The sequence below is a fragment of the Vulpes lagopus genome, chromosome 2 (genome assembly GCF_018345385.1).
Source record: "Vulpes lagopus strain Blue_001 chromosome 2, ASM1834538v1, whole genome shotgun sequence".
In the NCBI taxonomy this organism is placed as follows: Eukaryota; Metazoa; Chordata; class Mammalia; order Carnivora; family Canidae; genus Vulpes; species Vulpes lagopus.
In genome coordinates, this window is record NC_054825.1 from 128,985,723 (window position 1) to 129,003,956 (window position 18,234).

The window sequence follows — 18,234 nt, forward strand, 5'->3', positions numbered from 1 at the left end:
GGTTCATGGGTAATATAGTTCTGGATCTTGAGTAAAAAAAGCATAGATCCTTGTCTTTTGGGGAATCCAGAAAGCTGTATATATGGGATGAATTCCCATTCATCTTCTGTAAACAATGTTCTAATTATGTCAATGACTGCCATCTATTCCCTAGAAACAAATATTTTGCATTGGAAGGCTGCCAGCCACAATTAGGGGACACCGTGTACCAATGGAAAAGACCCTTTGTTATGTGCAAAAGCTACTATTCCACATAGGAAGTAACCCAGGTTGATCTTGGTGTTGGGCACCGTGTGATCTTGGTGTTGGGCACCGTGCTCTGATCAAATGGATTTCCTTATTTAGAAATTACATTGATACTATAGGAAAACTACTCTGGCAAAATGCCTTACAAAAGATATTAGTTATTAGTTATTTAAAAGCACAAACATTTATGTTAACATTTCAGTAGCTTGAAAAGCAAACATGTCCCTTTGGTTATCCCCTAAGATCGAATGGGTAGGGTATCTGTAAGTATATGCACAAGGAGTGCCTCGTGCTTCCTGGTGTCTTCGAAGGAAGCTGTACCTTGTGAGTCTGGGGCCCCAGCATACCTAATTCTTTTTCTGGCAGGTCTATTTTTAAAAACATTGGCACTCAGATTGGCTTGACTGTCATCTGGCCTCCCAAGAGAACCCTCTATTCAGAAGTAAGAAAACAGAGTAAGGAAAGTAAAATCCATCACAACTGGGAAGTGGGGTGGCTGTCCCAAATATAAACAATATATGAGAAAGAGCTAATTTCCAGAATGTTTGTTCACCAAACATTTAGCTCCATATAAGAGGTGTTCCAGGACAACAACGGGAAGGGCTGGAATTAATTGGTTGCTAATCTCTTCACTTTTTGTAGGATGTTTCCTCCAGCAGTGGATTAAATCAATGTTTAATGCTACACAGGCCCAGCTGTGTCCATATTAGGAAAGCCCAAGCTCACATCTCTTTCTCTGTGAAAAAAGGATCCGTCCTCCCTCCTTTTGCTCTGCTTCCACCCCCTGCGTGTGTAGGTGGGAGAGTAGGAGCCAGGGAATGTGAACTTGATCCAGCATTGATCAGCCAAGCAGCAAACTCTCATTGTTCTTTAGATACCAAACATAACTTCTCTCTACTAGGGATAAACCCAGCCATTCGGCATACAACACGGCTTTTGTGCTCAGTAGTATGAGAGATGAAAAAGAACCACAAAGAACATTAAAGCTTTATTAGACTCATCATAAACAGCTAATATGTAGACTTTGAATCTACCCAGTGAATTTATATTCATATTAATATTAGGCATGTTAGACTCTCTTAAACTAAACAATTTCCAGCCATTTCCATTTTATAATTATGGATTTCAATTTATAACAGAAATACTGCAGTCTACTTTAGCTTTGCTTTCTATTTGAGCATTTCTTATCTCACTGCCTTGCTCTCTGAGATTCAAGGGCATTGGAAATCATGCTAATGTACAATTAAATACATTGTTGTTGTTGTTGTTGTTAAGTGCTGTCCTATGAAATGTGGTTTAACAGTCTCTTTACAAAGCCATATGTAATGAGAAATACACAGTTCAGAACTTAGAACTAGGCAACCTCCATCCTTACCAGCTAGAAGCTGTGTAACTTTGAGCATGTCACAGAACCTTTCTGGGCCTATAAAAAGGGAGATTACACTATCTGTCTCACAGAGTGGTGCTGGGGGATGAAATGAGATGGCACATAAACCAAGAGAACACAAAGTTGACCAGCAGATGCTAATTCCCTTCCTCTTTCCCCCCCAGAAACAAAAGCCTATGTGGAACTTTGAACCTAAGTCAATTTTCAAAGGTCTCAAATAACTGAATTGTGACATCATAATAAAAAGCCTCATCTGACCGTCACATAGATGTGATGCCAATGACAGAACCCACAGTGATACAGCAAGGTTGAGCTACTACAGATGAGTGCCTGTCTCTTTCCAAAGGACTGGTGGACACAAGGAAGCAAGTTCTCTTTCTCATATGCCTTATTATAAAGATCATTCTGTTTCTGGTCCCATCCCATTCAAAAACAATAAGCCCACTGTTATTCTAAGAATATCAAAAATGAAATTTGATATTTCTACATCGTTCTCTAAAGTACCAACATGACAGGTGCTTGACACAAAAACATCTAAAATCCTAATAGTAGCTACAGGCAGTTAAAACCAATATAATAATTAAGAAGAAAGAAGGATTAAATTCACAAATAAAATTCTAAACAGAGCTACCCAGATACATATTCTTGGATTTACCCACTTACAGTTTAATTCACTAGAAGCATTTACACAAAACCCAGGCAGACATCCCTCAGTTACAAAACCAACGATAGTGACAGAGAAACACAATTTGAAGAGGAGAGACTCAGTGAGATCTCCAGAGAAGCCAACCTGGCAATAAATATAACCAAGAAGAATCTTAAAGAGAATGTAGCTCTGGTTGGCCACATGGAATATGAGAAGTGACGGCACGCAAAACTGAAGAAAAAGGAAGAGCATACAGAAAAGAGGAGATGAAGCCTCTGGAGGGTAGGCCAGAGGAGCTGCCGGATGCGGAGAGCGACCTCTCCCCATAGAAATGGGCCATGGGGGTGAAGGCATTCTCTCCAATCCAATCCTAAGATCACTTGTTGCCCTGGGGTCTTACCCCCAAGTCTGATGTATTGAGTCTGGCCTCCCTTCCATGCATTTCATGCCAATAAAGTTGCTGAAATTAAAAAGTGAATTGTAGAGCTTTGGGGCATAAATAATGTCCTATTGGAAGGTCAAGGCTAATAACAACCAGGATGCCCTTAATGCTCTTTAAGAAAAACCATCTGATCTATGTAGCCCTCGATGTGCTTTGAAATTCCCTTTGCCTACAAAGGAAAATATTTTTAGCATGTCAGTTTATAGCAGAAATACTGCAGTCTACTTTAGCTTTGCTTTCTATTTGAGCATTTCTTAATGCTCAAACACATAAATGCACTGAAAATATAATTTTAGGAAAGCATCTGGGTTTGATCATTTCTTGTTATACCTCAACGCCACATAGGTTCTACTTTCTCAGTATAAGGAACATGGCAACTCTCAGCCACAAGCTCTACAGCGATCACTGTAGCAATTTCTCATAAACATTTCATTTACTAGCTCTGCTTGGTTTTATTTTTTAAAGTGGCAAACAATCTACAGATTGAAATATAAAAGCAGCATAAAAAAATGAGGTGCTGCTTCTGGAGCATTTGGCCTCAATGTCTTCTCTTCCTAGAAGTCACCAGACATTTTTTTCCACAAGGTCATCTGGACAAGAGACATAAATGAGTGCTTATTTTTATGTGCCGAAACATAGCCTAGAAATAATAGTTGTCACTGTCCAAAGTCAAACTCCCCTGCTGCAGCTTTTATTGATCTGCAGGCATTTTAAGACGTTGACAATCCAAGCAAAAATTTTTTCATCTCCTGCTAGTCAAACAGGTTTGTAATAGAAGCAAATGGCTATTTTTCAATGATCAACCAGCCTAAATGCCCTTGCAAATTGATTATTACCTGTGATTTCCCCCAATAATCTTTTATTTTTTTAATATTTTTAAATTTATTTATGATAGTCACACAGAGAGAGAGAGAGAGAGAGGCAGAGACACAGGCAGAGGGAGAAGCAGGCTCCACGGGAGCCCGACGTGGGATTTGATCCCGGGTCTCCAGGATCGCGCCCTGGGCCAAAGGCAGGCGCCAAACCGCTGTGCCACCCAGGGATCCCCCAATAATCTTTTAAATGGACATTTTCCAGCTGAAAAGAAAAGAAATGCACAGACAAGGTTTCTTGACAGCTACCTTTGTAAAACACCTCTCAGGAGGAAAGTTTCTAGTCTCTGGGCAATTCAACAGTTTCCCACGTTGGAAAGGGAGACACTTGGAGGAAAAGTAAATCCTGACATTCCTCCTCTTAGAGAGAGACCAGGCTCACCTAGAGCTCACACTTCAGCAGGTACTGGGTATGGCATGTAGTGACATGAGGCAAAAAAGCGGCTCTGGCCTTCACCCAGGCCAGCCCCCACTTACTCCTCAAAGAAGCAGTGAGAGTTGAGAGAAGGTAAATAGCTCACCTGAGGCCACACAGCTTAGTGGTACAGGGCTGCTTCCAAGGCTACACCTAATGTATCAGTTGCCTCCTTCATCCAATATAGGATTAAGTTTGCAGAACAAAATTTCACTACAGCATCCTCCGTGAAAACAGCAGATTGGATACAACACAACTTACTCTCCTTTTCCACACAACCTCACTCCTGCTCTTTAACCTCAAAACAATGCAGCCTTGCATTTTATGCATCAAACTGTCTGGACCTGGGGACACCTGGATGGCTCAGTAGATTAAGCTTCTGTCTTCAGCTCTGGTCATGATCCCAGCGTCCTGGGATCCAGCCCCACAACCGGCTCCTTGCTTGGCAGGTAGTCTGCTTCTCCCTCTCCCTCTGCCTGCAGCTCCCCCCACTTATGCTCTCTCTCTCTCTCTCTCTCTCTCTCTGTCAAATAAATAAGTAAAGTCTTCTAAAAAAATTTTGTCTGGACCTTACTTAGGTATGGCAGTGGCAGTTGTAAACAGACAGGATCAGAAAAGTAGAAACACTAAGCTTGTAAAGGTTCAAGCCAAAGGATGAGCTGAACACAGCCACTGCCAAGCACCAACAAATCACAGACAACTGCCATACAAAGATATGCATGTGACATGCACACTGTCCTGTTTTAAACACACATATGTATTTGAGCAGTTTGACAATTCCTGACTGTCATCCTAATGTGCATGCTGGTGATACGCTTGCAGGTGGGCCACCTCTGGGCTGTGTCCTGGAAGCTCTCCTGCCTTGGGTCAGTGGAGAGGAGAAAATGAGGGCAAAAACCAGGGACTCTAGCTGGAATTGGCTTTTGAATGCAAATAAGATAAAGGATACATCCCTAAAATGCTTTAGAAGGTACATAAAGACACTTCTTTGTTCGACCCATTGCTTTTTCTCATTTGTTGTTTTGGTGACCTGATATTATCTAATTTAATTTCCATCTCAAGGGAGGAATAGCTATGCCTTTCTAAAAGCAAAGACCTCAACTATCTCTGCATACACTCATATTCATTCACACCAAAAAAGATACCAACTCTTCAATGCAGTAAAGCCCAGAATTTCCTATGCAAAATATTCAGATAAGCAGGGCTACTACCATTTAGAGATAGCCACATGGAAGGATGTACACACCATGACCCATATTTATGAAAGGCACTGGAAAATGAGGTTCATAGTACTGCATACACAAAGCACATTTTTCCCACTAAAGAATAGTCAAGAACAGATCCAGGAAAAAGAGCAGTCATTAATTACATTAAAAATCATCACTGCTCAGAGCTCCCTGCTGTATTCATTTATTATCTCTTCATAGGTCTTGTAAAAATGAAGGCAAGGATGGATTCAAGCCGATTTGGATTAAAAGCAACTTTGCTAAAAACACAAAACACCTTAACTGGAGGGACAGAGGGCTGAGGTTCCTAGATCCTAAGGTTCGGCTCTGCCACTAACTGGAGCTACCAGCTTGGGGAGATCAGGCCACCAGTCCCTAGGGTGCAGCTCCCCCATGGGAGAGATAATGAAGTCCTCACCAAGACTTGCTCCTGCCTAGGATTCTAAAGCAGACACCAGAAAAGACTAATATTTAACCATGAATCAATAGGGGCCACACCCAAGAATGATATACCATGCACATAGTAAATATATACCTATTTTGTACGACATAATGGCTCTCCACAAGAGAGAAGGAAAAAAAAGCCCCATGTTCTAAAATCAGCCGAGTGTTCCTAATAGCTTTCCCTGTCAGCAGGTGTTCTGGCGGCAGGTGCTGGCGGAAGTCCCTGGGTGCATGGTGAAGGGCCGCCGTCAGAGCTGCTGCCCAGAGGCATGGGATGCAGAGCTGAACATCCGTACACGCAACAATGCTGTACAATGTCCAAGCGCCCAGCGGCCCTGTGTGTGTGTGTGTGTGTGTGTGTGTGTATGTGCACCTATGTGCACAACTCAGTGCACTGCTGGGTCTCAGGGCTTTCCCTAGGCATAGGACATGCATACTGCATGCAAGTATAGAAGAATCTGCCTTTGAGGAAAAGTCTACCAGAATATGTCTTCAGGCTAAAAAAATAGAGAATGGGGCAGTTCTTAAAAAGTAAAATCAGATGTTTATCTATCGACGTGTAAGTCTTTGTCCTAATTCTTTGAGAAATTCAAAAATCTCTATGAAAAAGATAAAGCACCATTACAACAAGATCCTGTTAAATGGTATCACTCTTGGCAATCGCTATAATGTCCTTACTTAAGTGAATCTCTCTTGTGGGTGCACAACATGTATGAACCTGAAAAACAGGGACCTCCCAAGTATCCAAATGTGGCTCCCCAGACTTTATACCTTGAGGACAATTAAACTGGCTCCCTTACACATGAGCTCACTGACCTGTGGCCTGGTGGGTTCAGAATTTTTATTTTTAAAGAAACAAGTTCCCATATGCTCTTTATCACCTGAGAGAGCCATTCCCATACACCTCCTCTGAGCTCACTGTAAAAATAGGTGTCCAATCTGAGATCCTAAAGGATGTAGGCCTCAGTTTGGGTCAATATCCTGGGTGTTATCCCTCATCACTTAGCAGGATTCAGGCATGGCATCTGTATTACATGAATTGTATTACAGCTAGTTTCACATGGCTGCCTACGTATTTCTCAGGGGGCTCCTGTAGATATTCCTCAGCCCATTGCATGTGCTTTCGAGGAAGACACCACCGGCCATCCAGATACTTAATGATGCTTTTTAAATGTATCCATGTAAGTGAACAGCTCCTGGACCTGAAAGTTCAAAGTTGAAAACCAAAGGGCCAAAGTCTATCTCACCATTCTTTACTCCCTGAGACTCCTTAGTACCTAAATGGAGGGAAGAGGCTTGGCTTTTCATCCCAGAGTCATCCTTCTGGCTAGGCTGCTGGTCTACCTGCCCAGGGATCTAACTGCTACTCAAGTATTAGCAACCTTTTGGCCCCTGGTGGCCCTCTGTGGCTCTTGGATCTTATGGGAATCCTCCAGCATCACATCCAAGTTCCTGCGTGGTCTGGCAGTGTCCTGCCTTACTAATCAATGCCCTTTGCAGATCCTGCTCTCCATGCAAAGCAGGCAACAATAGGCTTGTTCCTAACAAGCCTGTTTTTCCAAGGGGAAAGATCACTATTCCAAATATTGGTCACATGCATTCACCTGATCACTTAAAAAAAAAAGATGCACTGGCCCTTCTATTATCAGGGGGCAGATGACTTTGGTTAGAGTGTGGCAGAGGCTGGGGCTGGGGAGGAAGCAGGGAGTGATAGTGAGGCTGGCTGGGAAGGCACTTCCCCCCAGCTCTCCCACCAGGAAGCTGCTTCCATTCCTCTGGCCCTGGGGCAACACCCACTTAATCATGCTTATGACAAAAGCGTGTGGCTCACTCACCACTACCCTCCCACCCAGCCCCAATCACTGAGATCTGATTCTACCCACTCCTGCTCAAACGTGCATACTCAGTTTTCCACCATTAGATGCTGGTTCTGGCTCTTGGCCTGCCTGACATGGCCCTGTCCCCTGTATGTCCTTCGAGATTGGTTTTATTTTTTTTTTTTATTTTTTATTTTTTTAAAGATTTTATTTATTTATTCATGATAGTCAGAGAGAGAGAGAGAGAGAGGCAGAGACACAGGCAGAGGGAGAAGCAGGCTCCATGCACCGGGAGCCTGACGTGGGATTCGATCCCGGGCCTCCAGGATCGCGCCCCGGGCCAAAGGCAGGCGCCAAACCGCTGCGCCACCCAGGGATCCCTCGAGATTGGTTTTAAATGGCACTTCAAGCCTTCCTGCTTCCACAGTGAGAAAAGACCTGTTTCTTCCAAATGCTAAAAGTTGAGTTCATTTTTCACAAGTTGCTGCTTTCTGCCTTAGGTCAGTTACTTGTGTATCTATTTCCCTACTTATTAAGCATCTTGAGGGCAAAGCCTGTGTCCTCTCATCTTTGAGTCATCCACAGTCCCTCATAAAGGATAGATGTACCAGTTATGTTCGTGGGAAGAAGGAAGAGACAGGGAGGGAAGGCGCTGGATGAGGAGGTATGATTTCAGATCCTGGAAGCTTCCTCTTGCAAATCTCATCCATCTGGTCTGGGATGCCTGGCAGTTCTGTGGAAGCCTTAGCTCTGACACAGTTACAAAGGAAATCTTCAATTCACGTTTAATCCTTATTATTCATTTGGAGTCTCATCTTAGACTATTGTGAATGAGATTCAAATTCTTTCTGGAAACTAGGTTTTTTTTTTTTTTTTTTTTTTTTTTTGGAAACTAGGTTTTAAAAGAGAGAGAAAAGGAAGGAAGGGCACAGAGCTTTCATTGGGGCACTAAAGGAAAACATCTCCTGTTTCATCATGGTACCTTATGCTTTGAAGAGGTCAGTACATTTAGTGTCAGATCAGATACCCCCAATAATACACAATGCCCAGCACAGACCTTCAGTCACTTCGTACTCTCCAGAATAGACCCTTCCTTTCCACATTCTGCCTCTCTCATTCCACAGGACAGAATGCCTTTTGGGACCCCCCAAAAAATAGACCCCAAAAACTTTCATCCATAGGGGAATAAAATATAATGAGGTTGACCTGAGTGATTTTTATTGGCCATTTTGAATGGATTCACAAGAAATGTGGAACTAATCAGGGAAGTATTGGAAATAAACATTGTTATGGGCTGAATTTTTCCCCAAAAATTCACATGTTGAGGTCCTAACCCCTAATAACTCAGAATGTGATTGTACTGGTGATAGGGCTTTTAAAAAGGTGATTAAAGTAAAATGAGATCACATTAGTGGGCTCCAATCTAATCTAACTGGGGTTCTTAGAAGAGAAGATTAGGACAGAGATGTCTACGCACACAGGGGAGAGACCATGTGAGGACATAGTGAGAAGGCAGCTATCTGCGAGCCCAGCAGAGAGGCCTCAGGAGAAGCTCACCTTGCCCATACCTTGATCTTGGACTTCTAGCCTTCAGAACCGAGATCATAAACGTGTGTTGCAAAATCCCACATGGTCTGTGGGATTTTGTTGACAAAGTATGAGCTAACATGAAGGTACAAATGCCAAAAATAAAAGAAATCAGGCTACAGATGAAAGGACCTTAATAAACTCTTTCCCTGTCTCCTGTGACTTCAGAGCAGTGTATCACTTTGAGGGGTTTGAGGGAAGGGCCAGGCTCTTCGATGAACTGTGGTGATTCACTGACATTATGGGCCCTGCCCCAATTGAAACCAGAGAATCTAGTCAACGTATCTCTAAGGCCCCCTGAAAAGGTGTTTAGTCACTTAGAAAATGTGAGCAGAACCACTGGACAAAAATGACAGCAAAATTATTAGGAGTCTAAAAAGCAAACCACATTATAGCAACTGCTACTGCTAATAAAAAAGAACCAAAGATTTCACAGCACATATAATTTGAAAAATATAATTTCCCTGGATTTTGCAAAATAACCAGTCTCAGTTTTCTTGAATGAACACTAAATGCAGAATTCCTATAGACACCACTGAGACTGATGGTCCCCAATGGGCCTTAAAGTTATGTTGATGTGATTACATAAACTGTGCAAAAAGAAACTTACAAGTTATTCTCCTAATAAACAACTGGCTTTCTCGGTGCTAAAAGCATCCCATCTTATCAAATTTCAATTCTGTGGCCTCAGCATTTTCCCTACAAGACTTAAGTTTTCCATCATTTGTTTGCATCGCCTTCAGCCGCTTGCAGGTGTTTGCTTGAAAAGGAGTGGCATTTTCCAAGATATCAATAACCACTGTTCTAACTGCAGGAGCCAGTCTGGGAGCTTGAACTGCTTCCTGCCTATTTCCGAGACCCTTGATGTGATCAGCTATTACTCATCTTCTCTATCCTCATCAATGCCACTGGTGCCCATGACTCTGCCATTTCACATCTGCTGAGCACTTCCCCCAGAGCAGATGGAGCCACAGAAGGGCCGTGAGGTTCACTGGCATCAGCATGCTACTTGTTAGTACCTCGGGAAACAGGTTGCCTGGGAGTTGAAATTAAGAGCTGAAGTAAGGCTGATAATTAGTTCATGCCCTTCTGGATGCCCACTGTGAATAAGCACTCCCATCCATGGATTATAATCATTTGTGCTGTCACAGCAGATTGAAGGCCATCTATGGACTGGCCAAGGTCTATCTTTATCCATACATTTGACAGAAATACAGATGATTTCAATTACATTTATTTGGTGGGGGATTTTAAGGCATCATGCACTCAGATTTTAATTCGATAATAGTTTTTTGTTTTTTGTTTTTTTTTAATATTTTATTTATTCATGAGAAATATATATAGAGAGGCACACAGGCAGAGGGAGAAGCAGGCTGTGGGGAGTCCTACCCAAAGTAGGACTCGATCCCAGGATGCAGGGATCATGCCCTGAGCCAAAGGCAGGTGCTCAATAAGTGACCCACCCACGCAGCCCTCAACTAACAGTTTTAGAGTGGCACTGTTCACTAAGAATATAAGCAAAGCCTCATTTATCATTTAAAATTTCCTAGTTGCCACACTTAAAAAGTAAGATGCAAGTGCTAAAATTAATTTTAATAATATATTTTATTGGGTGTATATATATATTGGGTTATGATATAGCCAAAATAGTAACATTTTGACATGTAACCAATATTTTAAAACCATTGAAGAGATATTTTATGTTCTTTTTTTTGTAGTAAATCTTCTAAATCTGATATATTTTCATTGTCTACCTCATGTACTAAATTTCAACCAGAAATGCTTGGTCTGTATATAGATTTCATAAAATTTACAGTGAAAAATAGTAGATTCATTCATATATCCAAAGTTGTTCCAAACAAAAATTGAATTATTAGGTCTTAAACTTAGATTCAGTTAGATTAAAAATTCAGCTCTTCAATGCACTAGATATTTTTCAAGGGCTCAGTAATTATGTGTGTCCAGTGGTTGCCATAATGGACAGTGAGACCTGAGCACCTACTATGCGTATCACAGCAGGTTAAGACAAGGATGAGTCAGACAGAGCCCCTATTTCCCCTGGCTGGGAAAGCCTATGTACACAAACAGCAACAATGGAAAGCAGGTTAAATAGACAGGAAAGGGAATGCACAGAGGAAGGCCCATGGCAAAGACACAAACATTTAGAGATTGGTAATTATGGTTGAGCATATGCCTAGGAGGGTAGAAATTAAAGTTTAAAAAGACAGCCTGGGACAGTTCTGGTGATAGCTTCAAATAGCAAGCCAAAGAGTTTGTCCTTAATCCACAGTTAATGGGGAATAGGTTTCTGGTGAAGATGAATCTTTTGGAAAGATCCACTTAGTGCTGATGCGGATGGCTTGGTGGCTAAAAAACCAATTAGCTTCTGAACCAGTCGAAGCAAAATATAATGAAAAAAATGAGGGAGGCACTAGGTAAGGAAAGAAAATTTGTAATTTAATAAATATGTACATAAGGATACCAGGACTTGGCAATGTGACCAGGAACTCAAAGAAAAAGAGGAATTAGAGAATTCTATAGCAACTAACATAAAGAAGTGCAGATGAAAGGCTGGATGGGAAAAGTTATTTTCTAATGTATCTGCATACAAATGTTTTAAAAGGAGTCGGAAAAAAAAAGGAGTCAGAATATATGTGCACAAGGGCTGTGGAGGGGGTGGGAGGAGACCTTTGGGCAGACATGAAGTCAATATCTATTTATAGAACAGTCAAATTAGCAGAATGGGCAACTTTCTTAGAAATAATGTATACCATGGCGGGGGGCTGCAAGGAGGGAATCTGAGTAAATTATATTACAGTACTATTTGTTAGAAAGCTAGGCAGCTGTTAAAAATTACTGCTCTTAAATTATATCAAAGGATATGGAAAGCTGCTTAAGATACACTTTTAAATGAGAACTTGCAGCTTGGATAATAAGACTCCAATTTTATTTAAAAAGGATTTATACCTAAGTTCTATATAGCATGGAAAACGTGTAGAAGGACCCATGCCATGTTATCTCTGCGGAGAAAGACTGAAGGGGCCACGGCTTTTACTTTTTATATTTTGCTCTTGCTTGAAATTGCTATAGAGGACACATTATTTGAATTTTGAAAAGGGAGACAAAGGAAAGGGTAAACTATGTATTCATACACCCAGAAAAATGACTGAAAGGATTTATATCAAAAAATTATCTAAGCCAAAAAAAAATATGAGTCATTTTAATTTTCTTATTACACACTTTTTTAGATTGTAAAATAAATATGCAATACCTCTACAACCAGAAAAAAGTCATAAAAGGAAATAATCTATAATACGGATGGTACAGTCAATTTTAAATCTGTTTGCAAAGCCACAGGTTACAGGGCTGGGTGTTCTTTAAAGAGGTTTGGATCCAATTTCTTTTACTTCTTTGGGGCTCATGCTTACTTTTATTGCTGCTGAAGTGATTTCCACATTTTTTTTAATGATTTCCATTCAGTGTGGCCAAAAAGGAAAATCAGGGCCAACCACACGGCGAGCCTTCCTGAGAGGAGACAAAAAGCCTCTGTAACCTGTGGAATGAAAATTTTACCAGGAGAACGTGACTCTTTTGTCATGAATGACTTCAATTGCTGGTGGACAGAAATTTTTAAAGAGAACAAAGAGCATGGAAGCGATTTCAATGCTCTTGTTGTCAATCCCCGCCAAGCACGCTAGTAACTTTATATTATAATGATGGCAACAAAGAACAAGGTATCCCATTCACCACCAGGCTGCTGCACCCAGAGGGTCCCAGGCCTTCGCAGGGCCTTTCACTGAAGTGGAACGGAGAAGGAACTCTCAAGGAGTGCCAAAAGGACTGTGAGCAAGTAAATCATCATCAACCATGTAAATACTGGCAGAGAATGGGTACGGAGATGAAAAGGTGCCTTCTGATCATTCACCAATGGAAATATGTGTACTAAATCAGGGTGCTTTCTGTCTGACATGGTTGTTTTTACTGAACAGTTAAGCGCCCAAGGAAATACCAGTTGGGTCTTAAAGACAATTTATAGCTAGGCTGGCCTCATTGCACCTGGCTGTGTTTTGACAGCAGGTTTCGTCAGTTTATAGCAGAAATTCTTGTCTACACTATAAGCTGTCACAAATGCAACTAGACCTTGGAAAAAATGTACAGCTCAGAGGCAAATCTCTCCCTCCGCCACACCCCTCCCCCTTTTAATGAAAAGTAAAAGCCTCCCACTGGTGGCAAAGCCGCCTTCTCTTCAGGGGAAATTAGGGAGCCTCCAGGGACTGAGATGGTCAGCCCAGCGTTTCAGCCCAAGTGGGGTGCGCCTGCTTCTGGGCACTCGATTAAGGACTCTTTCTTTTCTCTTCCCTCGGGGCTAACTGCTGAATACAGCGGCCTTGTTGTTTGGAGCCAGGAAATTTCGGGATTCTGCTCTCTGAGCTCCCCACTCTTCCCAGCTTTCAGGCCATGGAAAGAATGTCTGGGCGCCTTGCAACCGCCTGGCCTGGGAACACAAGGCCCACAGCTTTGCGAATGCCCTCTGCCCCCATCTGAAACAAGAAGGCAATGCTTGGCTATTTGGGATCAGACAAACCTTAACTTTGTTTCTGAGATTTTTCTACTCCGTGAATGGCTGGCTTTGGAAGTCCCAGCTTAGAAATCACAGGACCTCATTATAATACATCCAAGATGAGAGCGCTGCCTCCCAGGACCAGGTGCTGCCTTCCCCACCTCTGTTTTGTTTTGTTTTGAGACCTCAGGATTTTATTCTTTTTTGCTCCCAGAAGGATCAGGCCAAACAAATAACTTTTAACAGGTGTCACACGTCCCTGAACAGAAGGCATCGCATCCTTTTTAGGAACAAGTTCATGGCGGCATTTTCCCCTCTGTGATAGCACAGACAAAGATGTGAAGAGAGGGCTGAAAAGGTAATGGAGAGCGGTCCCTCCTGTTCCTTAATTTCATGGTTCACAGACATTCGTTGACATTCAGACACTCCCAAGGGGAAGCTCATATAACCAGCCGTGAAACTAGAAACTAGCTAGCTAGGGGGGCTGCTTGCCTGGGCCCCAGCAGAGTTTGTCACAGCCATGGGGGTCCACTCCCAGGCACCAGGGCTCACCACAATGGGTCTGCAGCTGCTTGGGGTGGGGGGCAGCCCAGACAGGGAGGCTCCAGGCCTGCAGCGTCCTGTGACCAGCCCCACGCAAGATGACCCCTCACCTTCCCAGGGCCAATGCTCTGGCAGGGGTCAGACTCCAGGAAGCACAGGCCCTGGTGGAGGCGGGAGGCTCCCGGCCAGGCAGTGCCCATGGAGCTGGGGCTGGTTAGGAACATGTCTCCCTTGGAGGTGCCCACAGGCTGAGAGAGAGGGAGACACTGGAACAGCCTTCAGCGGGGACACAGACATGAATCTACATGGCTCACGCAGAACGAGAGAAGGAAACCGAGGGGCGGCTGCCCTGGGGAAATAGGGAGCAGTAAGGGCGTGATGGGCAGGGGCAAGCTGCAGGCCAGCCAGCTCACTGCCACATCTGGCTGCCTCCAAAAAGCAGAGCTGGAGGCCACCTGCTCAACCACTGGCGGCTTTGAGGTGGTGCCTGATGACACTGCTCAAAATACACACCACTCTTGGCAAGGTCTCATGTCATACATGGTTCAAGATCAACCAGCATGCCCACCTACAGCGCCACAGCCCCTTGAGGCAGAGACTAGAGGCATGTGCCATGATTGCAGTTGGAAAGGGTGGGAGACCATCACTCTCCCGACTTACAGATACTCCAGCTCAATCTGGTGCTTACTTTTATGTCCACACATACAAACAGGTCATTGTCAAAACCGAAACAGCAGCAAGCTTCACTACCCGTCACAGACCCTTGTGAGCTGTAATGTTGAGCGCACCTGTGGTATTCCAGAACTCTCAAGCCAGTCTCGGAAGATGTTTTCCACAGACAAGTCAAGCCTTTAAAAGTGAAAAAAAAGTCAAGGATTAAAACGTTACAGAGCCCTTATGACATGCACAGCATCTTTCTCTCTAACCTTTCGGGTACCTCCTAGCATCGATCCTTCCATAGAAGTTCCTGTTCTCTGGAAGAAGCAATGCTGTCCCGGGTCAAAGGGCAGAAGGGGCCCCAGTGATGCTCAGCTCCCGTCAACAGGAATGAACACGATTAATTCACAAATCAGAGGCACGCTACAATCAGTGCTGTTTCTGCCTTAACAGGAACTGTTTGGCTGGGAGCACCAATTTGGGGAGGATGGGGCATGTCCCCAGGAAACATCCGGCACTACAGCTTCATCCCGAGTTGGCAGCAACGTGAAATTGGAACTCTACCGCACTTAGCGCATCGGAACGACATGTGAACTTTGTCATGACTAGGGGCTGCGACAGCACAAATGGCACAACTCATGGTCGGAGCACAGAGCGGCTCAGCTGCGGTATGCCTGCCTGGTTTCCAGGCATCTGAAGCAGGCCCACAGGCTGCTTTACTTGAAATATTACACTTCCTCCTCGTCTAACCCAAAGTCAGCTGAAATTCTTTTGGTTTCATGTCCTGCTGATTTGAACACTCCTTAAATTTGTGAAGTATTCAGTATGTTTAAGGTCAATAGACCTTAGGCTGTGTCTTCCTGGGCTAATGATGTTTAAAGCAATCCCTGCCCACTCCTAGACAACCCCTGCTCAGGTATCTGTATCAGAGACCTTCCCTGAACACTCCCCCAGATCATGTGTGTGGCATCCAGCACGCTCCCTGTCCTCTGCATCACAGCACCCAACAGTTTGTGACAGCCACTTATTTTGATTACTTGCCCTTTAACTGTCCCCACACTGGATCAAAGTCCTCTGAGATGGGGTTCCATGGTTGTTTTACTCACTCTAATCCAGAAGGGAGAACAGTTCCTGGGATAAAGGACAATTCCCATATTTTTATTTGAATGAATGAAAACACATTTCAGTGTTGACTTAATAGAAAGTATTCCCTTTTAATTTAAAAATCACCTTTCCCAATAAGAGTGCTGTCCTTACAGCGAATGCAGGAGAGCCAAAGCAAGAGCTGACTCTGACCTGTGCTTTGTTGTGCTGTGGCATTCTAGGGAAACGGGCATCCTTAACCTTTGCACAACTTGGGAGGAAGATGGAGGTTTAGGAAGGATTTAGATAAGAGTGGTAGTGAGGATGAAGGGGTGGGTGCACCGGGTCCACATGGAGGGGGGTTCAATGTCCGGAAGAAGAGAGGTCTGGGAGTGACATCATGGCCCCTTTTGAGTGATTTTACAAAAGATGGCCAACAGCTGCTGTGCATCACAATGGAGGAGCGAGGAGAGGCCAGGGACATAAATTTTCTTCAGCAAATTTTAGCTGAAACACACAATTTTAGAGGTGGCATGGGGAGGGGCTGGGGTTGGGCCCTGGAATATCACTGAGCAAGGACCAAGTCTTCACCAGAGAAAACTGAAAAATGGGCGACACTTCTCCCTGTGGCATTGGTTTGGTGGGTGCCCACAGGGCACGAGGTTCTGTGCAGGGCTGAGATGGGAACCCCCAAAGCATGACTGTCTAATAGCAGCAGTGCCACCACGCTAGTGCAAGAGGCCCTGGCTGCCCCAGGGTCCCAGCTAGAAGCTAGGAGGTGTGTTAGGGGAGCCTTCTTAAAGGAAGCAAAGATTGAACTATGTCATGGAGGAAGACTGTGCTGTCCCCAATGATGGGGCAGGACCAGTAAAATAGATGCAAAGTACATGCATGGCAAAGGGAGCTTTGCCCAAAGCCAGGCTCAACTGGGCTGGCACACAGAACGAGGTGAGGGATCCTGTAAGAACCCTGAAGTTCTGCCGCTGAGCCATGGTTTAACTGAGGCGGCTCTGAGCATGTCTGTAGAGCGGCATCAACAAAAGGGACTTGAGGAAGAGTAACTGAGGAAAAAGAGGTTGGAGGCAGAGACCAAAGTGGAGGCTGTGAACAATTTGTGCCACAGTCTATGACCTGAACAGCTGCTTGGCCAACTTTGTGGTTATTCCACTGAAAAGTAGTAAGGCAAATTTTGCTTTGCAATTATTTTGTTTTTGCACACACAGGTGCTATTATAGAGTGGCACTAAAAACAAGCAAACAAAAACCCCTGTGCCCACTACCAAGCAAAGGCATAAAAGTAGTAGCTCCTGCTTGTTGAATACCTACTGTGTCTGAGGCACTGGAGAAAAAATCTCATGTAAGCTTCACGATATTTGCACAAGACCAGTATTATTATCCTCGTATCAGAGATGAGCAAATGCAGGTTCTGGAAAGTCAGGGACTTATCCAAGGCCACAGAGATCCAAGTCTGGGTTGCCTGGCTGCAAAACCCCCACTTTTATTTCTTCGCTGAACTTATGCATCATGATGCATTGGTCATGATTTTTTGGTGCCGGCAGGCCTGTGGACAAGAAGGCCCAGGTTGGCTCCAAATAGCACTGTCTTCTCCTTCTTGTTCACGTCTCTCCTACTAGAGGCAGCCTGGCCCCTGCTGTGGCTTCCCTATTTGTCTGCCCTTGGATTGCAGTTCTAAAGAGATGGGGAGACCCTTGGGAGGGGTAAAAGTGTGAGGGCAAGAGAGTTCATGGTTCAGCTGCATCCAGGAGCAAGAGACACTCTCCCGTGAATGAAAAGAACATGTGTTTTCAGATCACTTTCCTTAGGAAAGGTTCAAAGCATCTTATAACCATTATCACTTCATTCCTCATAATATCCTTGTGAAGTGGGTGTCAATTGTTGTGTGGCTCCTAGCAGATGGAGAAACTGCAGCACAAGAAGACTGGCCAAAGTCAGGCCAAACAAAGGGCTAAAGAAAAGACCCAGGTTTCTAGACTCCCAGTAACAGTGCAGACTGAATCGCATTGATGCCTGTTTAGGGACTGCTAACAGGGAATGAGATTTTAAACTATGAGAGGATGATGAAAGCAATAACTCCAGCTGCTAAAAAAATTTTTTTAAGGTACTATAGGTGGCCTTACTTCCCAAGGAAATTATGAGAAATGTGTGATAATGCTGATTTTTTTTAAGTAGGCTCCACACCCAATATGGGGCTCGAACTCACAACCCCAAGATCAAGAGTCGCATGCTCTACCAACTGAGCCAGTGAGGTGTCCCAATAATGCTTAATTTGCAAGGAAGAAATGAACTGC

The 18,234-nt window shown here is 43.7% G+C and overlaps 1 protein-coding gene across 18 annotated transcripts in view; it reads right to left on the reverse strand.

The window, feature by feature from the left end:
• LOC121484097 (aminopeptidase O (putative)) overlaps window positions 1-18,234 on the reverse strand; it is a 337,984-nt gene that overhangs the window by 84,682 nt on the left and 235,068 nt on the right. For 17 of the 18 annotated variants that reach the window (XR_005985940.1, XR_005985938.1, XR_005985937.1 and 14 more), the window contains one exon: window positions 14,975-15,035. Coding sequence is in view for 10 of the 18 variants with exons in the window: in XM_041742812.1 (XP_041598746.1) it covers window positions 14,975-15,035 (61 nt within the window). In the remaining 8 variants the exon portion in view is untranslated. Of the gene's footprint in view, window positions 1-11,514; window positions 12,636-14,974; window positions 15,036-18,234 lie in introns of those variants that run through there. The other variant, XM_041742817.1, reaches the window with a different exon arrangement.